Here is a 25,143-nt window from a genome sequence, read left to right on the forward strand (position 1 = left end):
GCTCTGCTGAAGCCAAATGAGCTATGGAGGCTCTAGTTTCATGATAACTGCCTCTAACTCAGAAATGAATAGTGATGCAATGGTATTTGTTCAAGTTGAGAGAGTACAACATCTTGGGTGAATTCTAAGAAAGATCTCTGTTACTACAACAATAACTGATGTGTAATAATTTATTTTCTTCCATATTATTTATTCTGTGGCAGAAATCAATAGCATAGTTCAGCTAAAGCATTGCAAAGGAGGAATTAGATGTATTTCTGTTTTCCTTTTTAGTCTGAATGTTTGTAGGCAGGCTTTTTTGCACAATGGCAAAGTAAACAACCTTGCATGAATAAAAGATTCTGCGAATGCTGGAGTATTTTGAAAGTTTATTTTTCACTTGGTTAGAGTATAATAAATTTAGTTTAATCCTTTATCCAAGTGTGAGCAAACAAAGTTTGCACCTGAAAGTATCTTCAGGACTGGGGTAAGGTGGTACAACACCAGGGCAACTCGTTGCAAAGGTGGAGCAAGCTACCAACACTCCTATCTCAGTATCTCCTATAATGCAAAACACATCTCCTTGCGGATATGTCTAATGTTATGCATTAAGGGAAGGGCCACTACCCAGACTAGTTTCGACCTTTATTGAGGTCTCTTCAGTGGGAGCCAGGCCCAAGTGGAGATACCAGACAGAAGCATTAGCAGGTCATCTCTACCTATAGGAGTTGCCAAATGGTGTGCCACCCTTTTTTAATAAATTACTCTGGATTTAGAGAAAGATGTTGAAAGTTTATTTTTATAAAAGGATAAAGGATTAAACTAAATTTATTATAGAATGCTGGAGTAATCCAAATGCATATGTGAGTATGTATGGGATGTGTGAGGAGGGGGAGGGTGGATTGTATCAGCAAGTAAAGAATTTTGACTGAAGTCCGAAAGCATGAAATATAGTGTAATCGGAGTTTTTAAAGGGAAGAGTGATAAGATGAAATCCAATATTTTGTTAATTCTGTGTGTGTGTGTGGGGGGGGGGAGATAAGGAGATTGCCACTGACCAAGAAGTTCTTCTGGATACAATTAAGATAATGATGGGGACCTATTTACAAGTATCTTAATGGTGGCAGATTTAGAGGAATGATGATGAAATTAAATGATGTATCTAACACCAATATGCCTTGGTTTTCTACAGACTAAAATGAATAAATAAAAGATGCCAAGAAATTATATTCTTGGTTTAATCCTTTATCCCAGCATAAGCAAACAAAGTTTGCATCTGAAGTAATTTCAGAACTGGTCAATTAGTATACACACGCGAATGTATACGAGCTACACTGCTACACTCAGCCTTAGCTATGGTATGCCTTAGCAAGTGATGTGAAATAACTTGCTAAGGCAAGTGACTTCACATCACTTGCCTTAGCATACCATAACGCAAAGCACATATCCCTATAAACATGTATAATGTTATGCATTATGGGAAGGGTCACTACCCAGACCAGTTTCTACCTTTATTGAGGTCTCATCAGTGATAGCCAGGCCCAGAAACGATCCATCCCATAATGTATAGCATTATACATGTCTGTGAAGTCATTGGCTTCTATATATGAGTTTCCCAGTCCTGAAATTACTTCAGATGCAAACTTTGTTTGCTTACACTGGAATAAAGGATTAAACCAAGTATATAATTTCTTGGTATCTTTAATTTATAGTATAACCAAGTGGAAAAACTTCCAACAACTATCTCTAATCCAGAGTATTTTAATAATAAGGGGCAACAGCTTTTGGCTACTCATATATGGAAATATGACTTCTGCATTACTTCAACATCACTTGGAAAGTGAAGGGATAATTGACCATGAGATGCAGTGATCAATACCCTTGGAGTGTAATGGATGGCAATGCTGTAGCCAATGAAGTTCTAACTAAGGCTCGGCTATTGCTGTTACCCTCCTTCCATGATCAGAGCTTTAATAGCTCAATAACACCCTATCCCTACACTGTCCTTTACAGATAACAGGGAAGATGAAAAGCATTCTTGCTTCGCCCATTTAAGCCAGTCCTTATAAGGACTATAAGGATTGGTATCACCTCTGGGTCTGGCTCCTGCTGATGAGACCTCAATAAAGGTAGAAATTGGTCTGGGTAGTGACCTTTCTCATAATGCATAGCATTATACATGTGCTTTGCATTATGGAATACTAAGGCGAGTGATGTGACGTCATTAGCTTCTATATACAAGTTGCCTGGTCCTGAAATTACTTCAGGTGCAAACTTTATTTGCTTACACTTGGATAAAGGATTAAACCAAAAATATAATTTCTTGGCATCTTTAATTTATAGTATAGCCAAGTGGAAAAACTTCCAACATCTATACTAATATTATTTGTAAATAAATATATTAATTCTGAATTTCTTTTCTCTCTCGCTCAATCTCTTAATTTATCACAATAACAATAAGGTATGAAATCTGTGGTATTAACTATTTCTCTCTGAAATAGCTGGTTCTTAAAAAGAAAGTGGAAACACACTATAAAACATGGCTATGCCATGATACTGCTGGATTTTGCAAAGGCATCTGACAGATTACCACATGGAAAACTATTACAGAATTTAGAACAAATCAGGATAAATATCAGGCTGGTGGCTGATAGACATGGAGTGGAATCAAGGCAAGGAGACTGACTAGTGAAGTGCCTCAGGACTATGCTTTAATTTGCATATTAATGATATAGTGGAAGATATAAAGAGGGGGGGGGGGTATTCAGTTATTTGCCGATGATGCAAAACTAGGGATGGCAATAATTGATAAAGGCACCTTAGATATCTTACAGGATGATTTTAAAAAATTGACAGTATGGGCAAAGGACAATGGTTGTCAATTCGATGTTGTAAAATGTATGGTCTTTGGGATGAAAAGATTACATACTTCATAACATATTGATAGTACTAGTTTACTGGTCTTTGAGGCTAGAGATCTGGGGTGATGATAGATAGAGATTTGAAATTCTGAGGACATATTACAAGAGTTGGCAAAACAGAGCTCAGAAGATTACTTGGATGTTGACGAACACATTGACAAAAAAGTAAAGATAGGGAGGTCATTATACCTCTTTATAAGGCCAAAATTCAGTCACATGTTGACTACTGTGCACAGATTTGGTCACCTGTGTTTCTTGGGGATCTTGAGGTGGTGGAGAGGATTAAGAGAAGAGTGACCAAACTGGTGATAGATCTGTGGAATGTTCTCTATGATGATAGATTGAAGGTGTGTAGGTTGCAGAATTTAGCAGAGAAGAGGGAATAAGATAGAAACTTATAAGTTACTAAAGAGATTCTATAAGACTGACACAGAAAAAAATTTTCAACACAATGTGGAGTAGGGAGAAAACAAGAGGTTACACTTGGAAGTTGTCTAACAGTGCAGTTAGTAAGGGTGTGAGGACTAGGTTCTTTACTTGGACTGTGGTAAATGAGTGGAATGGATTGTCAGAGGTGGTTGCAAGTGTTCCAACAGTGAATAGGTTTATAGAGATGTGTGATAGGTATTGTGTTAATGGATAAAGTGGATCTCCCGCAGCGAGTCTTGACTTTATCTAGTGTTGGAACGTATATCCCAGTTCCGAATCCGACATCTTGTTGTAACGTACTCTTATTAATAAAATCAATTAATTGCTAATTGATCACTGATCCAAATGTAGGGAAATTTATATTTATACTGCGCCACCCTATATTTAGATTAGTCTATATAAAATAGTAGAATCAATTTTCAATTAAAATAGCACTCCTTACTCATTCAGGCCGCATTTAATACTTTTCACTTGAGGCTCCCGCAAGATTCGGATTATTTATGAACGGTGCAATAAAAAAGAATCAGGCAAACACAATATTGAAATTAACAAAACAAAACATTTAATATAAGGTTATATGACAATTACATGAATTCCACTTCTAAAATAAGACATTACAATCAAGTTAGTACATCAGGTCAAATCATTCATATTAATTCAGTCTTCAAAATCTTCACATACAAGTTTCACAGTTTTTCTCTATTACAATATTCCTTACTCAGATTAATACAACAGAAATTCTTGTTTAATTAGTTTGCCCATATCTCTCAGTTATACTCCATACTTAACTCTCAGCAGGCACTTGTCATATCACTAATTACGTCAGATATTATTTCAAGGCAAATTATTTTTAACTTCTAACTTTGGAGATATGCCACAGTAAAATGTTAGAATAAGCGAAATGGAACTATCACTCAAATCTTCATACATAGAAACAAATAAAAAATATGACTGTCCTTACCGGAATTTATCTTCAGCACGTCAGGTTTAATGTGAGCACATCTTCAAATTATATTTATTACACCCATGGAACACATTTAAAAGAATTCTTCAAGGTCATAACTAGACAATTATTTGTCGCGCTTCACAATTCTCGACGGCAACTATAGGGCAGATTGATATCCTTGTTTACTACTTCACAACAAATTAACCTCCGTACAATTCTTCCCAAAAGCAATATAGAAATAAGTAGTAATTCTAAGCTAACTGGATCTATTCTGAATCTTTCATTAACCTTCCAGTTCTTTAATTATCCAAATACGGCACCAAATTCCTATTAATGCCACTGCTGACTTTACCTTCAGCTATCTATAAGTTTTCACTTCGTCTCTGCACACTTCTAAATACTACTCTCTTGAATTCCTGCCCTTCAGTCCTTTTTATTTACTTTCACCTCTATGCTTATATCCTTCCTTCTTCCCCTTCAAAACTTCTTCCTTTTCTCCTATCTATATTACTCCCAATATTTCTCTTCTTTCCTCATTATCGAAGCTCTCGGTCTACCCATGCGCGTTCCATTTTATTTCTCTCTCCATGACAACGAACAAAACGTAAACGTTAACGTTACATAAGGCTATACTTTTACATTGAGTAATGAAAAACATTAATAAAAATATTACAGTTACTTAATTTTCTCTTTCATTTCATTTACAATTAACAATAATAAAATATATGTTACAGTATATATATATAAGGTATATTAAATTATAAACATATAATTTCTCATAATATTATTGAAGGAATAAAGTAAATAAGATAAATGATATTTATCACTGAGTCCTTCCAATAGTAAAATATACATTAAAATTATTTAATCAATAATAGCTGATGAAATTCAGGAATAATACATGAATAATAATTCTTAAGCAAGGGATTAACAAATAATTTTTAAACAAGTCATGCTTAATATATGATAGGTTATGTTAAATGTGAATGAAGGACAAAATATACATATTAATTTCATTCACAATTTAACACTAGTACCAATATAAATAATAATTTCTAACGCCAACAATATTGAGCACAGTTAAATATAATAATAAATTGCATGATTTTGAACAAACAAAATACAATAATGACATTTAAAATTTTAGCATAGACTAACCTCTAGAATCTCAGGATAATGATAAACATCACTGCCATGACATCTAAGAGATGAATCTGATATATTGATGTTATGAGTGCAGTGCCCAAGAACTAAAAGTTCTGAGTGTTCTTCAGCAAGTTCTTCTAATTCATGTTGATATTCAAAATGGATATTTGTTTGTGAAGAGACTGCCAGCCAGTGACGACGATTTTCAGTACTTCAAGAAAAATATTTCGTAAGTAAGCTCAGGTACATGTTTTCTAGCATTTCTTCAAAGTTACAAGCTTATATTTTAAAGACATAAGTATATAGCATTCTAACTTAGAAAGCCTTTATAGCATAATTTTTTAATATGTGAATTCCAGCTACAACACATCATGAATATATTAGGACCTTGAGTGGATTAAGGGTAGATATTCCAAAAACTCTGCTCTAGAGACCAAATATGAAACTTTTCAAGTCACTTCAACCTTCCAATAAGTATGGTAGTAGTGGCAGTCTCACAGTAGGCAATGAAAAATCATCTATTACATAAAAAAAATTTCTAAAAAATTCATACCTATAGTGAGATCTATTAGGCCATTGCCTGCAAAATAAACATGCTATCCACCTAGCCAATGCAGCTAGAAAACATAATTAAGCATTTAAGCTGTTGCAAACTGAGATAGATGTTATCACATGCTTCAATGGCAGCAGTTTCTACCTATGCAGAGTAATCAGTACACATTTCCATAAATTAATTACATATGTTCAAATTAAATAAGTAATCATACTGCTTTGGACAATATCCATCAAACATACAAATAAATGTTAAGAATGAAATAATAAATAAACACATCTTCTGCAAAACCTAGAGCCTTCTTTGGTAATAACATAGTGAAGCGCTAATGGAGGGAAAGAAAAGGTGTGCAGATAACTGAAAAAACAGCAATATTTACTGTGTTTACTATTAATTAAAAGAAACACACATATTAACCACAGTGAAAATTTAAACCTGGTTTAAAGATTGCCTGGTGTTTATGAGATTCCATGCTCATGCAAATTGTCTTACTTTGGACAAACAGGAAGGTCTGTTCAGAAACGCATCTCAAAACATCAAGACCACATTCGTCTTTTTAAACCACAGAAATCTGGCCTCTCTAAACCCAGAATTGAAAATCCAAACCATAGGATCCATTGGGAAAAGTCTAAACTTTTACATAGATCTTTATATAAACATGAACGTTTATACAAAGAAAATTCTGAAGGCCTACTACACAGACCAAACTTAAACCGCAACGACGTTCTTACTATTCCTAAAGTATGGGAAATTGTCATACAAAATTGTGTTAAATATTTTTTTTTTTTTTACTCTTCTGTAACACGTTACGCACATTTAATGAGATTCTATTGTAATCATGTGCCCTAACTGTATTATGTTATTCCTATTATTGTTTTAAACTTCTGTACTGATGATGTCCTAAGATACTTAGGATGAAACATTTACAATTAAATAATTTTCACTGTGGTTAATACGCGCGTTTCTTTTAATTATGATTGCACCACAGGTTTCGTTATTTAAAAAAAAATGTGTTTACTATAGTGGCTCTTACTGTATATATATATGCATATACAGTGGCGCCTTGGTTAACAACGGCCTCAGATAACGACATACTTGGTTAACGACAAGTGGCTATAAGAAAAAATCTCTTGGCTAACGACACAGGCTTTGGTTAACGACTCTCAATTATGTGAACCTCTATCCGATCTAAAAAACTGGTATTTTCCGATTGTACTCAACCACGGGCGGGAAGACATTGTCGAATAGAGAACAGCCACGCAGCACAGCTGTGAAGCTCAGATACGTTTGACCCATCATAGCCAGCTGTTTACGTTTTCCATTTATTGTTTCTTTTCTTGAAGTGTACTGTGCTTTATTTTAAAATTTGTGGTTATAAATGTGTTTTATGATGAAAATGAGTATTTAAGCATTTATTTTTTGTGTTGGTTCATATAGACAATAAATTGGCGGGTGCGTGTCACTGTTTGTTTGCCATCAAAAGGCAAAATCAAATCTCATCTGTATAATAATCGTTGCATCTATAAGCTAATCAGTGTATGTTATAGTAAGTGCTGTATCTAATATAGTCACCTTACAAGCAAAATGCACTAAGTCAAAAATTGCAGGTTTCGAATTTAACTGTTAACTTATTTCAAAAAGTTTTTTTTTTGAACTTTTATTTTCAGGTGACGATATGTTCTTTGTATCCCTTGTCTTAGTGTTGTACAATTTGTGATAATACCGTATTTTGCGTATCTTTTTTTTTATAGAGTGAATTTTTTTACCATGTGACAAAATGGGTCTCAAAAAGAAAGCTAGTGAGGGGGAAAAAAAAAAAACAGAAAAATTTTCTCTATTGAACAGAAGAAAGATATAATAGCAAAACATCATGAAGGTGTGTGAAAGTTATGCAGCTAGCTCGAATATATGAAACCAGTCATTCTATAATATCAACCATTTTGGCTAAGAAAGAAGAACTTATGGTGGCTAAGGTTGCTAAGGGAACTTCAAGACTGAATATCAAAGGGCTTCTTTTTGAGCAAATAGAAAATCTATTACTAATTTGGATCAAAGAAAGAGAAATGACGGGCGATACTACATCTCAAAATGCAATCTGTAAGAAAGCTAAACAGATTTATCAAGATTTGAAAAAGAAGACTTCGGGATCAAGTTCTGAGGTAAATAATGATGATTTCAAAGGTAGCAGAGGTTGGTTTGACAACTTTAAGAAAAGAACAGGAATTCATAGTGTGGTCAGACATGGAGAGGCAGCTAGTGCTGACAAAGCTAGTGCAGCAGATAAATTTGTTAATAGCTTTACAAGAATTATAGAAGAAGGAGAATACCTACCTCAACAAGTTTTCAATTGTGATGAGACTGGGTTATTTTGGAAGAAAATGCCCAACAGGACATTTATCACAAAAGAAGAAAAAACACTTCCTGGGCATAAACCAATGAATGATACATTAACATTGCTTTTAGCAGCAAATACAAGTGGAGACCGCAAGGTAAAACCAATGTTAATCTACCACTCAGAGAATCCCCGAGCATTCAAAAAGTTCAATGTCTCTAAATCCAATCTAGGTGTTTTGTGGAAGTCTAACAACAAAGCCTGGGTCATAAGAAGAGAATTTAGAGACTGGATTTGCGAAGTGTTTGGACCAACTGTCAAAGCCTATCTTGAGCAAAACAATCAGCCTCTAAAAGCCATTTTAACCTTGGATAATGCACCTGGCCATCCAACGGGCATACAAGAAGAGCTACCAGAGGAATTAGATTTTATTGAGGTGATTTTTCTTCCTTCCAAGCCTATATCTCTGATTCAACCTATGGATCAGCCTGATAATTGCAAATTTTAAAAAATTTTACACAAGGGCACTTTTTTGCCAGGTGCTTTGAAATGTGTGAGGCTACCAACATAACCCTAAGAAAATTTTGGAAGGAAGAATTCAACATTGTCATAGCAATTAGGCTAATTGTAAAGGCTTGGCAAGAAGTAACAATGAAATGTCTCAAAGCAGCATGGAGGAAACTGTGTCCTTCCTTTGGTAATGAAGAAACTTCAGATGAAGGACACAAATTGGTAAAGGATATTGTGGCAACTGCTCATGATCTTAACTTGGAAGTAGAGGAAGAAGATGTTGAAGAATTATTGGAGATGCATGACTGAGAACTGACTACTGATGAGCTAAAAGAACTTTACAAGCAGCAATATGAAGAAAAGGAAATGGAAATTTCATCTGAAGATGAGGATGGAGAGAAAGAATAAATTACGACTGATGAAATCAAAAATGTTTTGGCAAAGTGGGAAGCAGTTCAAAATGTTGCTATGAAATGGAATCCAAACAAATCTGAGGTTATGAACTGCAGATCTATTTAATGAAGAGTCCGTGCAGTTTTTCAGAAACATTTTAAAAAAGAGGCAGAAGCAAACAACCCTAGACATGCTTTTTACAGGTCCATTTGTCAAAAACTCTGAAGCGAGCCCAATTGTCCTTCTGGTGAAGATTGATAATTAAAAACTGTTCTCATGAACAATTCATTTTATTAATGTTAATTTTTTTGTAGCAAATACATATACTGTACGGTATAATAAATAAATTATATTTACCATATTTTTATGACATATTTTAAATGAGTTTTATCTGCATTTTTAATATGTAATATGGTTGTGGGGAGGAGCTGGAACAAATGAATCGATTTTCAATTAAATCTTATGGGGAATCGTGCCTTGGATAATGACGGTAATCCGTTCCAGGATTACTCATTAACCAAGTATGGTTATATTACCAGTCGTTAACCACTGTATATCATTTAATCAGATAATCTGTAATTTTTGCATGTTTTATTTTCTGGAATGTATAAACTGAAAAATTATACACAACAAGAAATTATATTGCTAAATTGATATGCTAAGAAATAGATAGACCAACTGCTCCTTTAACTAGATACAGACTGAAATTTGCTACTCTCCCACATTTCCCACTCCATGTGTGTGCTTAGGTGAAATTAGGGAATGAGTCACAAGATGTGTCCACTTTTATGAACAAAATATTCCATGTGTATATATATTTACAGTGCACTGTTTTATGAATCAAATATGTAAAGTATGTAAAAAGTATGTAAAGTAAATAATCATACACTATATACAAGAATGATGATGTTATACTGAAACCTACAACCATCACTTAAGATCAGATTTTAGAGTGATACATTATGAAACTTATGGATACAACTACAGTGTTAGAGTAAAACTTTAGTTTAATATAAACCAAAATATACGCCCGATGTTTCGACCTTCAAATTAATGTCATCTTCTGGAGTATACGTATATATACAAAGAAACAAGCTGCACTACAATCTACATGGCATACTAAAGTTTAATGATCAACCATTAAAACTATTTGCTTGACCTCTGGTGTTAAAAAAAAAAAAATCGCAACATCAAAGCTAGAGTCCTGTTATTATTATCTATTAGGTTACAAAGCTAAATTAAGCTGGAGAGTAACAATATAATATAAACCTAGCTTTGATGTAGTGAGGGTTTTTTTTAGCACCAGAGGTCAGGTAAATAGTTTTAACACTTGATCATTTTATAATTTTAGCATGGCATGTAGATTGTAGTGCAGCTTGTTTCTTTGTATATACGTATACTCCAGAAGATGACCTTAATGTGAAGGTCGAAACATCGCAGTGTATATTTTGGCTTATATTAAACTAAAGTTTTACTCTAACACTGTAGTTGTATCCATAAATTTCATAATGTATTCTGATCACCATGGAAGCATGAAAGAAAGGATTTTAGAGTGATATTTGTAAGGAAATATGTGCCACTTTTCTTCTCACATGCAGTACAGGTAAAGCCTTGCTGGGCATGCTCAATACACTGTTATCAATAAATTAGGGAGCCAGCTGTTCCTACAGGTTGACTGCTAGTAGCCCAATGATAATGCAATGCTGGAGGCTTCCCAATCATCTGGCAAATAATCCTGCAATTGTAAACTCTGCCAAGTTGTGCCTCAAGGGAGTCCGAGTATAGCAACATGCAGGAGACGTTGTACTTTAATTATAGTATGGACACTCCCAATATGGGAGTTATGTGCCTTATAACTCCCTTAGTTCATTCAGCTCCTCCTCCTGCACCAACTCTATCATGAAAGATATCTAAACAAGTGTTACTGTTTCCAAAGATGTAAAAAAAAAAACTTCCCATAAAAAATATATCCAAAAAATAAAAATAAAACGCTATCATATTCATCATTTCCCCAACATCTGGGATATCAATACAAGTCAGTCAACATCAAATTCTAATCTGCTATTCCTAACCAAACCCCAACTGGCACCCACCATGACTACAGTCCACCTCAACTATCCCAACTACATCTTGCATGATGTGTTCAACAAAAAGCAATATGCACTTTTTGCAAAATCAGCCATTTCTTGCCAAAATGCTATCATACCTGGAATCCCTGCTTTTTTGATCTGCTCTGGCTTAAAGTTTCTTTACCTCACTTTATGGCTTTCATTTGATGCCTTTACTGTTCTCCAGACAACCATGCTGCACTTTTTTGACTACTTATCTCTAAAAGCCAATTTCATTTTCATACAATCATAATTTGCTAATTATGATTGTATGAAATTAGGAGACATGTTCATAACACAAACTGATTCATTTCCCTTCTCTAATTTCACAGATCAAATTTCCCTTCCAAGGAAGCCAAGTCATTATCAGGTTAACTTTGTTAACCTGCCAATCAGAATACTGTCCAATTCTCTTCATTCTTCCAACACTATGGCCATTTTCTCAACTAGCTCATCCCCTCAAATACATTACACATATCTGCTCTCCTCTTCACAACTCTGATCATCATCTTATTCGTGTCTTTTCCAATAAATCAATTTCCTCCCAAAAAATCTCAGCCTCATACCCATTGCATAATGGGATGATGAGGATATATGTTAATTTTGGAGCACAACTAGAAGGATACCATCTGGATTAGGAGACTTATTAGTATCAAAAAGTAAGAAATCCCAGATGACCTCTGGGATTTCTCTCTTTCCAATGGTCAGGTTACTGTTTGCTCTCCAAATCCAAATATCTGCTCTAAACAACTGCAATAATCCTTATTGGAAAAAGGTCCTTCATATCTCCCCTCCAGTGCAAACTACTCGTCTTTGCAGTCCACAACAAAAAATACAGCATATGTTCTGTGGATCAAATTAAACCTCTCACTCAGCTTACACAGTAGCCCAAACAAAGTGTGAAAAAAATACAAAAAAAGGAATTCAAATCAGACTTCGTAGGGGTTAACTGCAATAAGCTTTCCACCTACTTAACTGGTAGTCAAGTCTTCTGGACCTTTGTTAAGCCTGTAGGACTGAATGATATATGCATGTAAACACAAGAAAGATATTTAATTAACCAAATATTTCGGTCTGGAAATAGCAGATCATCCTCAGTGGTATTACAAGAACAGTTTTAAAAAATACAAGCTAAAAATACTAACAATAGATCGTTAAAAATAGAACATGCCGTGTGATGTTATATCACTAAGTATGAAATGGAATATTTTGAAGTAGAGACATGATTGAAAAAAAAAAAAAAAATTAATGAGTAATCTTGATTAGACTTTCCCAGATTTTTGATATAGATATACAGTCATTACGATTTAGGTTGGGACGATGGAACAAATGTTCAAGGTGTAGAGGCCTTGAACATTTGTTCAAGGCCTCTACACTTTCCTTGAACAAATGTTCAAATCTATAATGCGATCTATGCAAGAGGCAAGTCCTGGACCAAAAGATGCTGTGGTCAGTTTCAATCCTGTGTTGAGCCAATCCAGACTTTTCAGGTCTGTTGTGAAGAATGGAGGATTGATGTTCTTGGATTCTTTTTTCAAGAGAACATCCAGTCTGTCCAAAATAGGAGAGATCACAGTTGCAAGGAATTAGATAAACTCCAGGAAGAGATAAAGTTGAGCGTTTGTCTTTAGGAGAAGGAAAATGAGAAGACAATAATAATAGGAGAATATGTAGCTGTTAAATCATATTTCTTTAAAATTCTTGCGATAGGTTCTGAGATACCGGAGATATAAGGAATAGGCACTCAACGTATTGAAACGTTGTTGTTTTGTGGAGGATTATAAGAATTGAGGAGATTTTGAGTACTTTTTTCAGAAAAGCCATTGAGTTTCATGTGTTGTTGGATAGTAGAAAGTTCTTTCTGTAGATAATCATATGCTCTTCTGATGAGGCATTTTATAATTCCTATTTTTTGACATGGATGATGGGCTGATTCTTTAAGAATATAACGACCTGTGAACATTGGTTTCCTGTATACTGTAGTTGTAAGAATATTTGAAGGTGACCGGATGAGGAGAACATCTAAAAAAGATAACTGGTTGTTTTCTTCTATTTCCATTGTAAACTTTATACGATGATGCAAGGAATTGATATTGTTTAAAAAAGAAGGTAAAGAGTCTTTGCTGTGACAGCCTCTATTTAGCCTGAATCCAGGTTTTTCTTCACCAAGCTTCTTCCACAATCCTTCTCAACAGTTTCTCAAGTATACTTGCATATATCTTATCGGGAACACTCAGTAGGGAAATACCTCTGTAATTCTCACATTCAGTTTTATTTCCCTTTTTATACATGAATACTATGAGAGCTCTACTCAATCATCTGGAATTCATCCCTCTGTCCAGGCCTTCTGAACTATGCAGTGCAACCACTGTAAGACTTTTATACCTCCATACTTGAGCATTTCTGGTCGAATATCATCTACTCCTGCTGCCTTTCCACATTTCAGGCTTTTGATGGCTTTTGCTACTACAAGTATGGATATGTATTCCTGACTGCATGCCTGGTCAGTGTTTTTTACCACTGATTTGTCATCACTGCTTGTTTCAATTAGCAATTTTTCGAAGTAATTACTCCATACTTCAAGGATATCTTTTTCACCGTTTTCATGTCACCTTTATCATCTCTAATTTGTTTTACAGCACTCTTTCCTCCCTTTCTGAGCTTCTTCAACAACCTCCAGATATTCTGGAGGTTGTTGAAGTATTTAGTCTTCTTACATTTGTCTCTGTATTCTCTAAGAGCACAAGCTGACTTATTTGGGAGGAACTTTTGATATGCTTTCTTCTTTTCCTTCACTGCCTCTAACTCCTGTGTCTACAAGGAGTTCTGATTTTTCTATCATTAAAGACAACCTCACCACATGCCTCTCTGGCTGAATCAATCAGTGTTTTCTTCAGGGCTTGCCACAGAGTCTCCAAGGTTTGGTTCCTGTTCTCAAACTCTTTCATTTTTTCTTCAATAATCTTTGTGTATTTTAGTTTGCAGTTCACATCTGAGAGCTGCTCAACTTTTATTCACTTTAAAACTTTCTTACATGTTCTTCTTTTCAATATGAAATTCAATTTTATCCTGCTCAAGACTAAATGATGATCACTTGCAATTTCAAATCCTCTGTACACTCTGGTGTTCTGCACCAGGCATAAAACATTATTATCAACAATAACATAGTCAATGAGATTTTTCTTATTCCTTGCCTCTTCTCTCCATGTGAATTTGTGCACATTTTTATGTTGGAACATTGTGTTAGTAATAACCAGTCCATGTCCTGAGCAGAAATTTAACAGGTATTTGCCATTATTATTAGCTTTGCTCTTTTCTCCAAATTTTCCCAAAATATTTTTGTATGTCTCACAATCATTTCCTACTCTGCTATTTAGATCCCCAAAAAGGACCAACTTTTCCTTTTTCATTGTGTCAGTTTTTTTTCTCTAAAGCCTCAAAAAATTCCTCACTTCTATTCAGTAGAACCTTCTGTGGGACCATAGGTACAAATAAGTCTCATTGTCCAGTTCCCCATTCTCATATTTGCCCACATCACTCTACTTGAGACTGCTTTCCATTCAAGAAGATTAGCCTTATATTTGGTGTTGAATACTATGGCTACTCCTTTTCCTTGATTGTCATTGCCTGAATATAGCATTTTGTATTTATTTCTCAGAAAGATCTCACCAGTTTTTGTCTTTCTTGTTTCAGTCACCCCTATTATGTCGATCTGGCACTTATCCAATTCCTCAGCTAGCTCCATTTCTTTGCCATTCAGGCTTCTTATCTTGATAGTACCAATCTTGAACTCTGGTAATGTTGAGTTGGGGGGGGGGGTTATGATTTGTTCCAGTAGCTGACTTTCCGCTGGTTCCCCTGGCGAAAACAACAGGGGTCTTGTTTAACCGGGCGACACCCCAGCCGGCATGAAATTCTGTCATGTTGTATCATCATTTTTTAATTTTGGTTTAAGCCAATAAGAATACAATTTGGTCGGCTAAATCCCAAATTGCAAACCCATCCTCGTTCGTTCAGTATCCAGGTAGATACCTAACAGTATGCACCACGAGAAGGTGAGGATTGGACATTAGGTCAGAAGTCCTGATCAGTTCTCTGCATTCCTATAAAGGTTATGTGAAGATCTTCTCTCAGTTATATAGCTTTGACTCTTAAGCACCCCTAAATCCTGTATATGTTAATTCTGGAGCACAAGTTTTATTCATCTGTTCAACCTATATAAGCTGTCGTATGCATCTGGAATCCATCCATCAAATGAAGCAAGCCTTTATACAGCCTAATACCTAAAATGGAAGATAGTTAACATCAAACTATTGTCCAACTACTCTCACCTTAATACTTTAATAAGTGATGCAGAAAATCAACAACCAGCTTCTTCACTATCCAGAGACTCATCAGTTAATTAGTGATCACTAAAGACTTTGAGAAACTTATGTGGTTACTCTCGAATATATCAGACATCTGATGGTGTTTAGTATCGAGGCCTTCTCAACAAGCTAGTATCTTGTGGTCTCTCTCCTGTCCTTTGTGATTGGAATGCATAATTCTTCTGGCCTTGTAGCCTGAGTTGCTTTTGCTGTAAATCCAAATCAACCAACCAGCCAGCTTCTTCTCTGGTCATTCTTTGTGTCATGGTAGATGAACTTTCTCTCATTCATCAAATTTTTATTTCTTTATCATTACTGGAGTACCCCAGAGTTCTAACTCTTACCCATGCTCTTTCTCTCTCTCTCTCTCTCTCTCTCTGACTTCAGTCTTTTCAGAATCTTGCTGATGACAGTACTTTCCATTCCTCTTTTTTTTTTGAGAAATTCTATAAGCACTCAAAGGAATGAAGTTTCAAGATCCCCATAACCAATGTCTTAAACACCGATATCCTAACCATTTTTAAGTGGAACAAAGTGAATTTCAATGGCATTAAAACAGTCCTTTCTTATTACCTGTAAGAATGACCCGACCTCATTATTTCTTACCTTTGATAACATTCAAATAACTTTTCAAGATCATTTCCCCCCTTCTTGGACTAATTTTCACATCCAGCTTATTCTGGAATATAAACAGGTTTATCACTATTATTTTATATTATTTTATGGAATCCTGCTTTGTGTAATGTGGTTCAATTACCGGAATATACCATGTGAACTTCTAAACCACAGAAACCTCCACTTACAAGTATTAGCTACATCAGAAGATGATTTACAAATATCATTAAAATCATTAAATGATATCTCAAAACAATACAATATGACAATATGTAAAGAAAAAACAAAAATAATGGCATTCAAAGGACAAAACCCAATAAGAAGTAAAATAGTGATAGATAATAAAATACTAGAACAAGTAAACACTTTCAGATACTTGGGATATGATCTATCATATGAAGAAGAAGACACTAAAATATCAAACTTTGTCAAAGTAAATAGCATAATAAATAATATATTTAAGCCATTTGTAGTACAAAAACACACTAGAATCAGACTACATAATGTCTTGTCAAAACCAACTCTACTATATGGAAGTGAAACATGGACCATAAAAAGGAAAGATGAAAAACGAATTCAAACAGCAGAAATGAAGTTCCTCAGAAAAACAGCTGGATATATCAAGTGAGAACACAAAACAAATGAAGAAATCTTACAATCTCTGAAAATAAAACCAATTAATTACTACATAAGACAGTACAAACAAAAATGGCTAGAACATTTAAATCGAGCAGACAACAGCAGACTATTAAAAATATTATACAGATACAAAATAAGTGGAAAAAGAAGAATCGGAATACCAAGAAAGAGATGGCATGAGACTGGAACAGGTCACTTGGCCTAAATTCCATGTTAGGAAGAAGATCTCTTATATATGAAGTCACTTCTGGAAGATATAACGAAAGTTACAACATCAATCCAAATTGCTACAAATACTCGCTTCACTACAGTAGGTGGCCTCACCTAGCAAAGAGAACATATATTAAGGCGAAGGAAAGCTCTGAAAGCGACGATTTCCAAATATACACTGACAGAAGCAAAACCAAAGGGAACGTCATTTGTTCTTTCATTGCATATAACAGACAGTCCATTAACCAAGCAGAACAGCTTCTATAATTCAGTCACATATCTCTGGGAATTAGAACTCAACACAGCTCACGGTAGAAGCACTACAGATGGCATAAAAAACCAGAACAACTAGTGTTAATAGAACAGACAAGAAATCTGATTTGGAATCTTACTCTAGAGGGAGGGGAAATCAAGTTCTGTTGGGTGAACTGAGGTGGCATACTGAGGTGGCAGGAAATGAGAGAGTGGATCAGCTGGCTAAAGAAGCAGCTAGAAACGAAACAAGTTACCACAAGTACTCGAAATCTGCTATAAAAACATTTGCAGAAGGAAGAATGCCTAAACTTGTGGAAAAAGAATTGAAAACATCAAAAACTGGATCAACAACAAAAGAGTTCTGGCCAAACATCAAAACCACCGGCTGAAAAAACACCATTTCTCCACGGTTTAACCATGCTACTAATGGGACATGGAAAACTAAGACACTACTAACAGAGATTCCATATTCTGGAATCACCATCATGCATTTGTAGTCCACACCTTCAACATTACAACTATCAGCTACTGGATTCCATCCAGATGCTGCTAATACAACATGTCATCACTTCTGGAGACAAATGGCCAGTGTCAAAACAGACTTATCTAGAAGCATTATACAGAATTAATTAAGTTTTCCAATAAGATCAACTTCCAGTCGTTGTAATGTAACATAAATTACTGATATTATGAGAATTATACAATAGTTAATATATGTATGTACAAAAATATAAATATGAACATGGATGTAAAGGTCAGAATATGTATATATAGATGTAAAAATATAAACGTAAATATGAATATTGATACAAAAATATAAATGTTAATCAGTACCTGTAAGCTACATGTAATATAAGCATTATATGTGCAATGGAGCATGTAGGAATAAATTATCTCCTGGTAGGGTTACTATTGCAAGGAAAATGCAAAAAAAAACATGAGGGGGGGGGGGGGTCTGTAAAGTTCTGATAAACACCTAGAACAAAAAATAATATTATTTTTTCATGCTGAATAGTGTAGAGAATGAGTCCATGAGTGTGGACTTGAATGATGTTATGAGTGGTAAAATATATGGTGATTCTATGATTAAGGGTATGGAGAGTGGTATGCATGAGGAGTGCTTGGCTGATGGGACAATAGAAAGAGTGGCTTTAGCAATAAAGAGAGGGCATGAAACAGACAAGATGATAGTTATGGTGGGTACGAATGACCTGAGAGGTAGTATAAATCGGGTAGGAAAAGATTTAAGAACATTATTAGATATTGTGAAGAGGAAAAGTGTCAATGGGAGAATAGTGTGTGTGCTGCCTCGTTTTGACAATTGCGAGTTAAGTAGACGAGCAATGATAATGAATGATATGATTGCAAGAATGTGCAGAAAAAGAGGTCTAAAGTTTGTTGATGTTTGGAGTGTGTTTGAAGGAAAAAGGCAGTTGTATGCTAGAGATGGACTGCATCTTAACATGGAAGGACATAAACGATTGAAGAAGTTATTGTTTTCTGAACAGGTTGAAGTTATTGGGCAGGGAAATTAATATTGAAAAGGTTGAGTGTAAGAGAGAGAAACTTTAGCACTGATTGTGTATTTATTGATCCTTATAGGCAGAATAAATTGCAGAAGAGAAGGGATAAAAATCGGCATAGGACTACGGTAGTTGGTGACTTATATATCAGTTCTAAAGCCGGTACAAGATCTAGAGGGAATCTGCAATTTTTGTATACCAATGCTAGAAGCATTCGAAATAAGAGAGAAGAATTTTTGGCATTAGTCAGTGAAATCTCACCAAAAGTTGTAGGCATTAGTGAAACTTGGCTGTCAGCAGAAGATGTGGTCACTGGAATTGAATGTGATGGGTACAGTATTTTCAGGGAGGATAGAGAAGATAGAACAGGAGGAGGAGTACTGTTGATGATAGCTGATGTGTTGCAGCCAAAGAAAGTAGTATATCATGATGATAGACATGTGAATGAGAGTTCATTTGAGGCAGTCTGGTGCGAAATAGTGACCAACGCAATCAAATATACAGTTGGATGCTGCTATAGGCCAGGGAGTACGGGGGGAGATATTGAATTCATGCATCAGCAACTTAGTGCAATGAGTGAAGGCTTAGTGATTATTATGGGGGATTTTAATTATGGTGATATCAATTGGAAGGAGGAAATATCACGTAGCAAAAAGGAAATGGAGTTCATACATCTTCTACGAGATAATTACTTGAAACAGCACGTAACTGAAGGGACACGTGGTGTGAGAGTGTTGGACCTGGTTATTGGTTCAGAGGTTATATGCATACGTAAGGTGTTCTCGTTACCTCCAATTGGTGAAAGCGATCATGTGGTATTGACTTGGGAGGTTGCAAATTCTGTGGATTTTTCTATTAAGAAGGGGTATGTACGGAACTACAGGTTAGGCAATTATAACAAGCTTCGGAGTGAGCTTGCAGCCATCCCATGGCAGAACATATTGCAAGGGAAAGATGTTAGCAGTGCTTGGGGTAAAATCAGCGGGTATCTGAGGAAAGCAATATCAGATTGTGTCCCCATAGTCAGGAGGTCAAACAAGGCAGGCATTAGATGGATGAGCAGTAGTATCAAGCTTGAACTGCAAAAAAAGAAAATGTTATGGAGAATTTACAAGGAGAAGGGCGATCAGGACACCCATGAGCAGTACAAGGCCCAAGCTAGGAAGGTTACCAGCATAGTAAGAAAAGCTACATCAGATTATGAGAAGACCTTAGCCAAAGAGATCAAGGGTAATCCCAAAGAGTTCTTCCGCTATGTGGCAAGTAAGAGGAAGAATGACTTCGGAAGGATAATCTTAGTGGGTGCTGATGGTATTGAAGTGACAAAATCAGATGTAATAGTCGAGTTACTGAGTGATCACTTCTCAAAAGTCTATCACCCAAGTGAGGATATCTCTATACCTATAGCAATACCTAATGTGAGAATTGAAGCTAAAGAATCAGAGGTATTAAATATATTGCAAAACTTAAATGCAAACACTGCGGTAGGCTTAGATGGAATATCAGCTCGGGTGTTGCGTGAATGTGCAAATGAATTGTCAACCCCTCTTACCTGGATATTTAATTTAAGTTTGAACTTTGGTATGGTCCCTAGGGAGTGGAAGTTAGGCAAAGTGGTTCCGTTGCATAAGGGTGGCTCTAAAACTGCGGTATTGAATTACAGACCAATCACCATCTCAGGAGTAGTGGTAAAAGTTTTGGAAAAATTGGTTAAAGACAAAATTCAAGAATGGGTGGATCAGGATATGATACTCTATAGAGGCCAACATGGTTTTGTTAAAGGTAGATCCTGCCTTAGCAATCTATTAACTATTCATAATAGAATAACATCTGAGTTGGACAAAGGAACTGGCTACACAGTGGTACTTCTGGATTTTGCTAAGGCTTTTGACAGGATACCCCATAGAACACTGTTACACAAATTGGAGCAGATGGGAATGGATATTAAATTGGTGATATGGATAGGAGAATGGCTCAGGGAGAGATACCATAAGGTGGTGTATGGAGGAGCCGAGTCCAGAATGAGGCAGGTGACCAGTGGTGTGCCTCAGGGCTCTGTGCTTGGGCCAATGTTGTTTAATTTGTATATAAATGATATAGGAAATGGCTTAAAGGGAGATATTCAGTTGTTTGCTGATGATGCAAAGTTGTGTAGTGCAATAAAAAATCAAGCTGATGTTGAAAGTTTGCAGGAGGATTTAAATAAGCTGGTAAAATGGGCAAAAGAAAATGGATGTCAGTTCAATGTGGAAAAGTGTAAAGTCATGCATTTTGGGATTAAAAGATTACCAGCTGTGTACTACATCGATGGAAAGGTACTCCAAGAGATTGATGAGGCTAGGGACTTAAGGGTATTGGTAGATAGGGAGATGAAGTTCAGAGGACACATTGCTAAGGTGTCCAAGATTGCACATAGGATTACTTGGTTGTTGAGGAACACACTGACATCCAGAGATAAAGAGGTTATTATTCCCCTTTATAAAGCATTGATACTTCCACATTTGGATTACTGTGCTCAGGTCTGGTCACCTGGATTCCTTGGAGATGAGGAGGCTGTGGAGAGGGTTCAGAGAAGAGTGACCAAGTTGGTGAGTGATATAAAAAATGCTCCCTACATTGATAGATTGAGAGCTTGTGGATTGCAGAGATTGGTTGACAGGCGAAGAAGAGGGGATATGATAGAAACATTCAAATTACTAAAAGGTTTTTATAGGATTGATGCAGGGGAAATGTTTCAGCTGTGTGATAGTGATGGAAGAACAAGAGGTCATCTCTGGAAATTAAAGAAGAGTGTGGTTAACAAAGGTGTCAGAACAAGGTTTTTTGCCTGGAGGGTGGTAAATGAGTGGAATTCATTGCCTGACTTAGTTGTGAGCTCTTCATCTGTAAATGAATTCAAGAAGAGATATGACAGATATTGTTTTGCTAGTTTGGGTCTCCCGCGATGAGTCTACTGACTCCATGGAGATACCAGTAATAATAATAATAAAATAATAATAAAGCAACTGATATAACCATGAAAGAACATACAAGGATATAAGAACATAATTTACCTTCATAACTCTGCTACTAGTATGTTCTTTCTTGTGGTTATATCAGTTGCTTTAATATTATTTTTGTTTAGGTGTTTATCAGAATATCCTAGACCCCCCCCCCCCCACTTTGCATGTGTGTATGTTACATAGACAACCCAACATGGATCTATGGAGTAATACTTTTAATAACCTAACAGAGTTAGGTTGCAATAGACAATAGTGTATTCTAAGTCAAGAAGTACCTCAGGCCTCCAATTAACAGGGTGATGGTTTCATACTGAGAACCGAAATTCATCTCCCATCTGAAAACAATCACAAACCTCCATGCTCATGGTAGATTCAATCTCAGAACCTGTTGGTTTCAGAACAGGTATACTACTTTGGCAACCAGGTCTGTATTGATTTATAAGAGCCTGTTTCATGAAACAACACTTAGATAATTTTTCTGGAGAAAACAGAAAACTTGTCCACCAGCCAGTTCTGATAAAATATGCTAAAACTTTCTTGCCATTTTTTGGTCCCAGTAAACTATAGTAAGTGAACACCTATCATATCCATATATTTAAAAGCCACAGCAACGATCATATATCCAAATAAGAGTAACAGAAATCAGTATTACTTCCAAACCTGCATGAAGTATGACAGGTTACGATAGACAATATGCATTCCATGTCAACAAAACAAGTCCCTATTATATTATAAAATTTAATGCATCATTATGAAAAAATAACAGGAAGAAAAAAAAAATCATTCCAAGAATAATAATTTTAAGCTTAAAATATGCTAAATATCCTAAACAAGAATACAAAATTTAAATTACAGTGTGTATCTCACCTGTTTCTGCACCCACTGAACTTTGCAGAATGCATTAATGAATTAAAGACAGGAATGCTAATATCAAAACTTCTGCGATATGTCCAGATTGAAAATCCTCCACCAGCAACAATGGCCTTACCAGTTTCAACTTCTAAAACATGATTATAATCAGGAACACTTCCAGGTAACATATTAAAAAAAAGATGATTTGAGCCTTCATTCCAGCTAACATGCACAAAAAAAAGAGAAAGAAATATACGCATTAAGATTTTGCAAGTTACTTTGGCTACAGCAACAACATAAGAGGTTAGATGTAAATTATTTTGATTTTACTTTTATATGCAAAACATTTCATATGTTAACAACTGTAAGTGCAAAGGCCATAGTTAGATCTGGTTTATTTCTCATTATGAGCAAATTTCAAATTTTTACGTTTCGTTTCAGTTGGCTTAATAGTCAACATTCTGAAATTATGAGATATTTAATCTAAAACAAACAAAATTCATGGAAATAAAACATAGATCAGCATAAGTTTCAACCATATTTCAATATAAAGATCAGCACAAATTCACATGGAGAAGAGATAAAAGAAGAAAAAAAAAAAAAAGTGTTATTGACTATTTATTATCATTGATAGTGAAATCTTCAGTGTTCAGAATACAACAGAATACTAATCTAAAGTAATCAGAGCTTGGCTTGAAGTAGGATAATAACTATCATATAGAAAAGTAAATAATAATGGCAAATACCTGTTGGATTTCTGCTCAGCACATGCACTGGTTATTACTAACACAATGTTCCAACATAAAAATGTGCACAAATTCATATGGAGAGAGAGACAAGGAATAAGAAAAGTCTCATTGATTATATTATTGTTGACAGTGATGTTTTCTCCCTGGTACAGAACACTTGAGTGTACAGAGGATTTGAAATTAGAAGTGATCACCATTTAATCTTGAGCAGGATAAAATTGAATTTCATATTGAAAAGAATGACATGTAAGAAAGTTTTAAAGTGAATAAAAGTTGAGCAGCTCTCAGATGTGAACTGTAGACTAAAATGCACAAACATAATTGGATCAAAAATGAAAGAGTTTGAGAAGAGGAACCAAATCTTGGCGATTCAGTAGCAAGCCCTAAAGAAAACATTGACTGATTCAGCCAGAGGCAAGTGGTGAGGTTGTGTGCAAGAATAGAAAAATCAGAACTCCATGGTGGACATTGGAAGTTAAACAGACAGTGAAGGAAAAGAAGAAAGCATATCAAACGTTCCTGGCAAATAAGTCAGCTCGTGCTCTTAGAGAATACAGAAACAAATGTAAGAAAGCTAAACACTGTGTAAAACTAGCTAAACAAAAGTCATGGGAAGCCTTTGGTAAGAACACTGAAAATAAATATCAAGAAGGCAGCAAGATATTCTGGAGGTTGTTGAAGAAGTTCAGAAATAGAGGAAAGAGTGCCATAAAAGGAATTAGAGAGATGATAAAGGTGACATGAAAACTGGAAAAAAAGATATCCTTGATGTTTGGAGTAATTACTTCGAAAAATCACTAAATGAAAATAACGACAGCACAGTGATAAAAAACACTGACCAGGCATGCAATCAGGAATACATATCGATACTTGAAAGTAGAAAAAGCCTGAAATGTGGAAAGGCAGCTGGAGTAGATGATATTCAACCAGAAATGCTCAAATATGGAGGTATAAAAGTCATACAGTGGCTGCACTGCATAGTTCAGAAGGCCTGGACAGAGGGACGAATTCCAGAGAATTGGAGTAGAGTTTTCACAGTACCCATATTTAAAACAGGAAATAAAACTGAATGTGAGAATTAATAGAAGTATTTCTGTACTAAGTGTTCCGGGTAAGATTTATGCACGTATACTTGAGAACCAGTTGAGAAGGATTGTGGAGGAGAAGCTTGATGAAGAACAAGTTGGATTCAGTGTTTGACCGTGAAGTGAAAATCAAGATTTTCACTTTACAACAAATAGTTGAGAAATCATGGGAATATAACAAAGATCTGAATTTAAGTTTTGTAGATCTGGAAAAGGCATATGACAAGGTGCCAAGAGAGAAGCTATTCAAAACACTACAGTTGTATGGTGTCAATGGATCATTATATCAAGCAATACTTAGTCTTTGAGTTTTAAGTCAAAAGCTAGAATTGAAGGAAGTACAGGAAGATGATTTAATGTTAAATCAGACAAGGATGTACATCATCTCCTCTGCATTGTGAATGGAGAACCTGTGGAACAAGTGAAACATTTCAGCTATTTAGGCACGATTTTTAGTGAAGATGGTAAATTAAATATAGAAATAGACAACAGAATCAGCAAAGCTGGTATGGTGGGAAGTCAATTGAAT

At 35.4% G+C, this 25,143-nt stretch overlaps 1 protein-coding gene across 1 annotated transcript in view; it reads right to left on the reverse strand.

The window, feature by feature from the left end:
- sotv (exostosin glycosyltransferase sotv) overlaps positions 1–25,143 on the reverse strand; it is a 159,711-nt gene that overhangs the window by 97,043 nt on the left and 37,525 nt on the right. Inside the window, exons 4-5 of the mRNA XM_090405934.1 lie at positions 22,796–23,002; positions 5,434–5,632 (exon numbers count right to left, since the gene is read on the reverse strand). Of these exons, the coding sequence (XP_090262060.1) occupies positions 5,434–5,632; positions 22,796–23,002 (406 nt within the window). The remainder of the gene's footprint in view (positions 1–5,433; positions 5,633–22,795; positions 23,003–25,143) is intronic.

The sequence above is a fragment of the Typopeltis vanoorti genome, chromosome 16 (assembly GCF_054136105.1).
Source record: "Typopeltis vanoorti isolate ZY-2024b chromosome 16, IOZ_Tvanoo_1.0, whole genome shotgun sequence".
NCBI lineage: Eukaryota > Metazoa > Arthropoda > Arachnida > Uropygi > Thelyphonidae > Typopeltis > Typopeltis vanoorti.